Source organism: Mus caroli, chromosome 6 (genome assembly GCF_900094665.2).
Source record: "Mus caroli chromosome 6, CAROLI_EIJ_v1.1, whole genome shotgun sequence".
In the NCBI taxonomy this organism is placed as follows: domain Eukaryota; kingdom Metazoa; phylum Chordata; class Mammalia; order Rodentia; family Muridae; genus Mus; species Mus caroli.
In genome coordinates this window covers 8525555-8535301 of record NC_034575.1, presented here as the reverse complement: position 1 = coordinate 8535301, position 9747 = coordinate 8525555, and the positions used below count along the sequence as shown (strand labels likewise).

The 9747-nt window shown below is 40.5% G+C and overlaps 1 protein-coding gene across 1 annotated transcript in view; it reads left to right on the top strand.

Moving 5' to 3' along the window:
- The window catches only part of Thsd7a (thrombospondin type 1 domain containing 7A), a 393851-nt gene that overhangs the window by 165587 nt on the left and 218517 nt on the right, over positions 1 to 9747 (top strand). Inside the window, exon 2 of the mRNA XM_021165189.2 lies at positions 3675 to 4506. Coding sequence (XP_021020848.1) covers positions 3675 to 4506 — 832 coding nt within the window. The remainder of the gene's footprint in view (positions 1 to 3674; positions 4507 to 9747) is intronic.

Genomic DNA, 9747 nt, shown 5'->3' with positions numbered 1-9747 from the left:
GATGATGGTGAGTGGTCTTGGTTTCTGTTAGTAAGATTCTTATGTTTACCTTTTGCCATCTGGTAATCTCTGGAGTTAGTTGTTATATTTGTCTCTGGTTAGAGATTGTTCCTCTTGTGCTTCTGTTAGCCTCTATCACCAGACCTAGGAGACTAGCTCTCTCCTCTGAGTATCCGTGGTCAGAGCACTCTCTGCAGGCAAGCTCTGGTCTTACAGGAAAGGTGCACAGATATCTGGCATTCAGACCTCTCTCCTGGCCAAGGATGAAGGCCCAAAACAGGACCTTTCTGGGAAGGTGTGTTGCTTTGGCCTGTCACAGAAGCTGTTAACTTCTGTAGTCCACTCTCTCACCTGTGCAGATTACTGTCAGTGGTGTCTCAGAACCAAGATGTCTTCCGAAGATGCTGAGGCAAAGCCCTCTCAGGCCGGGTGGACACCTATCCTCTGGCCGGGAGGACACCTATCCTCTGGCCGGGAAGGTGCCTGGATGTCTGCAGCCCGAAAAGGGGGCTGCCTCAGAAGCTCTGTGGCTCCTGCCTGTCCCTGAAGTTGTTAGCTCCTGTAGTCCACACTCTCACCTGTGCAGACTATTTTTGTTGGAATCCCAGAACCGAGGTCCTCATTTAAAAATCTTACTATTATTATTCTGCTCCAGGACCATATTGCTTATGCTCAGTATTATGTGAGCTGTAAATAACAGCTAGCAAGCAGAAACCCGCTTATTTGAGGAGCAATCTTCAAGGTGGGCAGAGAACTCTAGGGATGTAGTTGAGTGAGCTTTGTAGTGATGAAGCTGTTTGTGAGTCGTCCTCGTATACTTCTGTTAGTAACTCCAGTGAACTAGTTCACCAAACTAGTCTTGGGTGGAACCATTTTTCTGGTCTTCCATCAGTGCCCTATCTGAGGGGAATCAATTTTTATTCATGTCTCTTTATGAAAAGGAGTGTAAAGCCAATTAACCAGTCTTTACAGTCAACACTATGGATATTTTCTACAAAATACTTCTTTTGGTTTTATTCTGGGAATAAAATATTAAACATCGATTAATTGGTCTAATTTCATAATTATTGTCAAGGATGGAAAATAATGGTGCATCAAAAAAATCTCAGCCAGGTGTTCTCACACACATTTTTAATTCAAGCACTTGGGAGGCAGAAATATGTTGAGTTCAAGGCCAGCCTGGTGTAAAATGTGAGTTCAGGACAGCTAGTGCTAGAAAAGAAATCTTGAAAAGAAAAAGAAAAAAAACAGAAAGAAAAGAAGGAAAGAAGGAGATAGAAAGGGAGGGAAGAAGAAAGAGGGAGAGGAGGGTGTAGAGGGAAAGGGGGAAGGAGAAGGAGAGAGAGAAAGAGAGACAGAGAGACAAAGAGACAGAGAAAGATTATCTTGGGTTTTGGATTTAGATCCTAAGTTAGTACAAGGTACCCATGCTTTAAAATATCAACGGAACAGTATGTAGTTTAGCCTTGAGTCTAATATAAATGTGCCTTTCTTTGGGAAATAGGATAACAGTTTTGTTCAAACACAATGGAGAGAGGAAACTAAAATTAAAGCTATGTGGAATTAATTCTAAAGTTTTATACATCCTATAAACTTCCCTTATTAACATGCATCTTAATTTTATGATTCTCAGAATATTTTTCAATTCTCTAAGAAATCATCAAAAGTATTGTAGGAAAATGTACAGAGACAAAGTAAAATTAAGACTAAAACATCATTCATTAGGTACTTAATGTTGACACTTTCAACAAAGTCACTCTCCTTCTTGTTTGGAAAGCATTCACATCAACATCTAGAAAGGCTATTCTCTGAAATTTATTTTAAGTACTTAAACAATTTTACGTATGAATTTAATGAAATAAAATTTGGGTAGGCCAAATCTAGTACTATTTTAAGTGAAAAGATGACTAATTAGTCCAATATTTCAGATAATAATCACTTCCGTTTACAATTTTGTTGTGTCACTTGTAAGAAAGGCTGCATCATCAAACATCTTTTTGGTTAAATAAGTGTAGATACTATAAACACATTCTTTGTATTTCTTCCCCTATAGATTAATGGTGTTCTGCACAGAGGGCAGAATTGTAACCTAAAGCTCTAGACTTAGGCTTTACTGAAGTCCAAAAGTCAGAAGAATTGGGTCTGAAATGCAGCTGGTTTTATGGTTCATTCAAGATGTGAATTTAGAGAACCAGCCGGTTTCCTGTCCCATTTTTCTAAGGCACAGAATGAGTCCTTTGCCTAGTTTAATAGTTTTCACTTCTTTTTCCCCTTCAGCATCTTGCAGACAAAACCGTATGCCTAATCTAGACATGGATAAAATAAATGTGAAGCCAGACCTTTTGTTATGGAAGTAGGGCTGAGAGAAAAAGGCAACAACTATGTGTGTGTGTCTGCCTGTCTGCCTGTCTTGGGGAACCCTATACCATCATGTGAAACTTACTTCCTTAAGACTTGTTAACTACAATCAAGGGTTATCAAATAAATCCTCACAGCGTTTCTGTGGGATTCCTAACCCGGGGGGGTGGGGGGGCAGCCAGGTGTGCCTCTGGCTCTTTCTTGCAGCTCTTGGCAATCTTTTCTTCCAGTTTGGTGCCTTGTCCAGCCTCAATACAAGGGACTTCACCTTGTCTTATTGTATCTTGCTTTGTCATGTTTGGTTGTTGTTTCTTGGAGATCTGCTCCTTTTCTGAAAAAAAAAAATGGATGGGAGGAGTAGAAAGAGAACAAAATGTAAAAATTGTGGTTGGATGTATTGTGTGAGCAAAGAATCTATTTGCAGCAGAAAGAAAGAAAGAAAGAAAGAAAGAAAGAAAGAAAGAAAGAAAGAAAGAAAGTCCATGCCTACTTTTAAAAAATGTTCTAGAATAGCAAGCCCCCTTTCATAGTCAAACAACTGACTCAAGTGTACCATAAAAATATCAACTTATTTATATTTAACAAATGAATTAACTGAGAGAAATCAAGGTCTTTGCTCAGCACAAAGGTCAGACGACTGAGGAGTTTTGTTTTTTTAGCTTATTAAATGTCTTTACTCATCTCTCCAGTTCACTGAGGCTTCTTTTTTATTTAAGGCAAGCGCCCTTTCAGAAAAGGTTTTTGATTTCTCAGCTTTAGTAACCATGAAGTTCCACTTAAAAAATGCTATCAGCAACACTGTACACAGCCGTTAGACTTCTCCCGATGTAGCCTGCAACAATAAAAAAGCAGGTGAGGGAGAGTATTTTCTGAAAAATAGTTAATTGCCCAGGCAGAGAAAGCCTGGAGGAAAAGGCTTTCATGAGGGGGCTATTTTCTTTACCACTTACTAAAGCAGAGTTCAGGGTGTGAGGCAAGAGTAATGGGTTTTCACCGTGACTAGTTTCTGATGCCCTTTATGAGCAACAATCTCTATCTACCTGAAATAAAGGAAATGAATCAAAGCAAACTTTTACCAATCCCAAAGGGGCCCAAAGTGAAATTGCCCCAGCTGTTACCTTATATAGACTCCTTGACACAGTTCTCTCTTGTGAAAGTACTCAGGGACAAGCGTTACTTTCCAGTCGTCTCGTTCAGAGACCTACTTTATAAGATGTCCGGAAGTTAATGTACTAAGGCTAGAGACATCTTTCTAAAATGGGAAAAGCGTGTCACTTGCTTCCTGCAGCCCTGCTAACTCGTGTGCTGTTTTATAGGTCCCTGGGGACGATGCATGGGAGATGACTGTGGACCGGGCGGCATCCAGACTCGGGCTGTGTGGTGTGCTCACGTGGAAGGCTGGACTACGTTACACACAAACTGCAAGCAGGCTGTGAGACCCAGTAACCAGCAAAACTGTTTCAAGGTGTGTGACTGGCACAAGGAATTGTACGACTGGAGGCTGGGACCCTGGGATCGGTGTCAGCCTGTGATTTCGAAAAGCCTCGAGAAAGCACGAGAATGTGTGAAGGGTGAGGAAGGCATCCAGGTGAGAGAGATAATGTGCATCCAAAAGGACAAGGACATTCCCGCAGAGGACATCATCTGCGAGTACTTTGAACCCAAGCCCCTCCTGGAACAGGCCTGCCTCATCCCTTGCCAGAAAGACTGCATTGTGTCTGAGTTCTCACCCTGGTCCGAGTGTTCCAGGACCTGTGGCAGTGGCCTGCAGCACCGCACGAGGCACGTGGTTGCACCGCCACAGTATGGAGGCTCTGGCTGTCCCAACCTCACTGAGTTTCAGGTGTGCCAGTCCAACCCCTGCGAGGAGGATGAGAGCTTGTATAGCTTGCAGGTGGGGCCCTGGAGCGCATGCTCAGTACCACACACAAGGCAAGCCAGGCAAGCCAGGCGTCGTGGCAAGAACAAGGAGAGGGAGAAGGAGAGAGGAAAAGCCATGAAGGACCCAGAGGCCCGTGAGCTCATCAAGAAGAAGAGAAACAGAAACAGACAAAACAGACAGGAGAACAGATACTGGGACATCCAGATTGGCTATCAGACCCGGGACGTGATGTGCTTAAACAGGACTGGGAAATCTGCGGACCTCAGGTAAAGTCTAATTACTAATAGCATACCTGTCTTTTGTCTTGAGAAACAATAGGGACTTGAAACTCACTGTTCTGACTCCTGGAATAACCTTGTGACAGATATTTCCTAGTGCAAGGCTTATGAGCTTTAGATCTCGAGGCGGTGACTTTATTCAGTCCATGTGTAGACCCCACTCTATTTAAAGGTTTCCTAGCCTATGAATGATTCTCCATGACAAAGTACAGCTTCTTAGGGAGCACGCAGGAGTAGAGCACTTGGCTAGAATCTGTGAGGCCCAAAGTTCAGTTCCCAGCACCGCAAAGAAAGAACAAAACTGCTTCTTTAAGCAGTTTTTCCCCCCTTCAAGAAAAGAAAGTAAAATTATCTGGAGCTTAGAGTATTGGGATTTTGAATACAGATATTTGTCTGAGTCAGTTAATCGAATAAGGCACACTTGTAATCTCTCCCTGGTTTATAGCATTTTCAGAATTACCCTATAAACAAAGCCTGCTCTTAACAACTACCTGGGGAACCATACCTAAGAATAATATTCTCTCACATTTTATAAAACAAAGTAACTCTCTCCAGAGAAGCAAGTAGCATGTAGCAGAAGTAAGGTAGTCGCAGGGATTTAACCAGGGATTGGCCTAGCTTTGAAAATGTAATTAATTGGCAGCAATTCCTAGATGGAAATCATTTGGCAGATTATCTTCTGGTACATAATGACTACGTTATGCGAAGTTACCTCATGTACGATTCATTTGTTGTGAAACTGTTATTAATTGAGGATGATAGGAAGGATATGGCGTTCTCTAGATTGGCTAAATTTTGCTCTCAGATAAACCAGACTATCTGGGAGTGGCTCGTCTACATCATTTGCATAATTGCCTTTCCTGAAATATGTATGAAGTTACGATTTGGACTGAACCTAAGAAATTATAGCATCATCACTCAGAATTTTATATCCCATTTATTGTAGCGTGACATGGGTGTGCCATCTTCTTTATCAGGCAGTCTGTTCCCTTGATTAAAACCATAAGATAAACGTCACTGATGCCTAGACCCCATAAGGCTTTGGGGAGCAGCTGGAGACTGTTTCTTTTTGCCCCTGGAAATCTTGCAAAGATTACAATTTCCTGTTAACTTTGGAGGTTGGAGACCTAATAGATTGTGTGGGATGCCTGCTGCTTCCTCAAATCACTGACTGCTTTATTATTTTTTTCCATGCTCTCTATCCTTCCTTCACCTGTTCCTGTTTATTGACTTGATCACTGTGTGTTTTCAGATACTGGTGAAGAGCTCTTTGGAAGAGGGTTATAGCTTAAGTTAATGAGTAAATTAAAAGGCACGATCCATTCATCAAAGACAAAATCTTTCTCTCATAATACTATTGTTCTGGCTGCCTCTTATTTTAGTTCATTTTATGGTGGTAGAGTCTGACCTTTGGGCTGAGCTTCTACTGGGCAAGCAGTCTGCCACTGATCTACCTGCAGTCCTACTTGCTGTTTTGAGCCTACTTGCCTCTCTTTCCCTCCTTTAATCCATATATTTCAGTTCAGTTCACATTGCCCCTTCATAGCATCTTCCCAATCCTGCTACTTTGTTGATTGTGTATGTTTTTCTGGCCTCCATTCACCAGGTTTATTACAAGTGTGTATGTGTGTGTGTGTGTGTGTATGTGTGTGTGTGTTTGAACCTCCAAACTGATGCATTTCAATCCACTTCCTATGGCTCTTTTCTGACAGTCTTTTCTCTTATAGCTTCAATCCTTTCCCCTGGAGTAGTAGTTATCTTTGTGGCTTGGCTTCCCCTGAGCAATTGAATGAGCCTCTAGGCCAAAGCTGAGCTGACTCTTGCTGTCACTGGGTTAGCCTTCAGTAGAGGTTTAATTTAGTGTTGACTACTTGATTAAAAGTGTGGTTAAGTGTGTAGATCCATTGAATCAAGCCTAATATTCACATCAGTTGTGTGATTTAGGCAAATATACTTAAAGTGTGGGGAATTTTGTCAGCCACTTGCATCCTTACCTATGTTTTGTTCAGACTTTATACTACTTGGTCAAGGAAGCCATTACAGGAAGACATGAATTAGCAAAGAACCACAAATCATAGATTTAATCACTGAATTTAAAATATCTAACCAGTACCCCCAGAGCTCCCTGGGACTAAACCACGAGTCAAAGAAAACACATGAAGGGACTTGTGGCTCTAGCTGCATATGTAGCAGAGGCTGCCCTAGTCGGTTATCAATGGGAGGAGAGGCCCTTGGTCCTGTGAAGACGCTATGCCCCAGTATAGGGGAATGCCAGGGCCAAGAAACAGGAGTGGGTAGGTTGGGGAGCAGGGGGAGAGGATAGGGTATTTTTCAGAGGGGAAAGTAGGCGAGGGGATAAAATTTGAAATGTAAATAAAGAAAATATCTAATAAAAAAATAAAAAATAAAGAAAAAAAGAAAAAATATATCTTTCATCTCATTCTTTCTTTATGATATAAGAAGGTGAAATAATCATTCAGACTATTAATAACAATAGTTCATTCCAGAGTAACTAAAAGGACTTAGCTAAATCAGCCTAAGAATCTTTGGGAACTTCTCTATGAGCCAATAAAATGTTTCAAAGAATTGCTGCTAAATTGCCTAAATTGCAAAGCCATACACCCTGCTTTCAATTTGTCGTTAATCAGTAGAGCTCAGAACTGTGACCACACCTCAGTCTTTTATTTTTATTTATATATATATTTTTTTCTTTAATCCTTTTTTACAGTCCAGATTTCACCCCCCTCCTGATCTGCTCCTGACCACTCCCCATCCCATACCTCCTTTCCCCCTCCCTCCTGTATCCAAGAGAATGTCTCCACCCTTCCACCCCCACATCACCAGGCACACATTCTCTCAATGAGGCCAATGACCCTAAGAAAGTATCAGTCCGACCTCCACTGATGCAGTTTTGAACAGTGTGGTAGTCAGATGTAACAGAGATAAGAAACTTGGACATCCATTGTGTTTTGCCCCTCCATGAACACTTAAATCCTCCACAGATACCTGAGTTCTCACTGTTTTAGAAATAATATGCTTCCTTGGTCAGAACTCACTCTGCACACTTAGAAATTAGTAATGGGAAAAGCTTTTTAAAATTTTGTGATCTGTCTTTGGCTAATGCTCAAAGTGGAACTGGCTTCAAATAGACTTTACTGACTTATATGCATACAAGCTAGGCTTATGCATTTCACATACACTATCATCCTTAAATCTTTCCTTTCCTATCCCCAGTCTACATTTTGAACATTTAAACAGAAGCAAGAGAGTGCAAATCTGTCCATGTAAGAAAATGGACAATTTACATAGCAAAAAAGCAAAAATAATAGTCAAAATTTTTCTTACATACACTAATATTGTTGTTGTTTTTAATAGTTGTTGCCTAGGGTCACCTTGCAACCTGGCAGAATAATGTTTTTCCTGATAAGAGTACAAGGGGCTTAATGGCAGGCCAGGACTTAATGGTGCTTGTGACCCTGAGCTGCCCCTTAGAGGCATGTTCTTTGATATGGGGATGGGCCTAATGGCTGGTTGTATGTCAGGGTTGTGTCCTTTTGTTATGGGAATGGAGCCTAATTAAAGGTTCATCTTCTGAATAAATGGTAGCAGAAACTTCAATTGTACAAATTTCTCAGTTTCTAACAAGCCTGGTTAGCACACTATTTATCTTCTAGTCTTATTGGAGGCTGTGCTCTTTAGCTAAATACTACTGCGTATAACTTAATATTTCCTAAGCAAGTTTATTAGCAAATCCTTTATAGCATCAGTTTTATAACTTCAAGTTTCTCCTGCATCAAAAAGAATGACATGTCCTTGCTATATATAGCAGGGACTGGATAGTAGAAAGGATTGCTCAAACATCTTTGTGTTTTGTTTAAAACTTTTTAAAGTTTAAGCTTGAACAAGGAAACTCACCTTCAGTCTGTCAGGCTGTCAAATGTTGTAATTAATAATCATTTCACTTGCTTCTCATAAAGTTTGGTCTATATCCTCAGGGACACATATATACAAATGTCATTCTAGTGTGATACTATGGGATCTGGATATCTGGAAATCTTCATATTTTTAAATATATTCACATTTAAAATAACTGGATGGACACATTGGATTCTCTACAGCGGTAGAGATTAAAGTTGTGACCACCTATTGGTGAGGAACACTACACTTACAACAACACACATTTCTCCCTGTGCATCAGTGACTTTTAGTCAGGTTTGAATAGACTCTTATTCTGGTGAGGAATGAGATACTATGTCAAGCATTTTCCGAGAAATTCAAAATTATTAAAGGACAATATGTCCTAAAACTGGAAGGGAAGTCACTGTTCACACAGGCGCCTAGGACATTAAAATGATGGTAGGGATGGGCATTGTGGCAGGCGGCCAGCTCCAGCCTTCAGTGAGCTCAGTCCTAATCCCACAATTCTCCAAGAGCCACTTTACTCCAGAATGGTGCTGGCAGAAGGAAAGGCTCATCTGCATATTAAAGGCATACTGTCCAGGAATGGCTAGGAAGTGTGCAGTAAGTAAAACAAGATACAGTTTGTGGAAGTACTTGGCGACTTTTGAAAATAACCTTCTACTTAAATGCACTTTGTTTTGTCACATTTTCTAACAAAGGCAATTAGTTGTAATTACCAGCCCATTGGAAGCCTTGCCAAGAGCTGTGGGAAATTCTGCCCATAAGATTCCTGAGGGAATACGAATGAATTTGGGTTTGAAAAGGGTTTTTGGTGGTTAAATGAAAAGAAGTGGATCTAGCCAGCATTGGGAAAATCTTATAAAGCAAACACATGTGCCAATAAAAACAGTGAACAAATAAAGACCAGAAAAATATAGTAGCATGTAGAAGAAATACCAACATGCTGACCTATAAGTCTCTGATTTCTGTTATTAATTTCATTCTTGTTTATATCTCTAGGAAATAAGCCACCACATGCCAGATGGCAGGGATAATGATTTTTATGTGGCTTTCTGGTTATTTTTTTAAAGTCAGAAATTTTATAATACAACCTCCGTTATATTTGTTAATCAGAAAGTTATATTGCTCTTCACTAAAATCAATGTCTTTATGTTTGATTCTTAAAATACCATTTATTAATAGATCCAGTAGGTACTGATATAGTGACAGACAAGTATACCAATGGAATAGAATTGAAGACCCAGAAATGAACCCACACACCTATGGTCACTTGATCTTCGACAAGGGAGCTAAAACCATCCAGTGGAA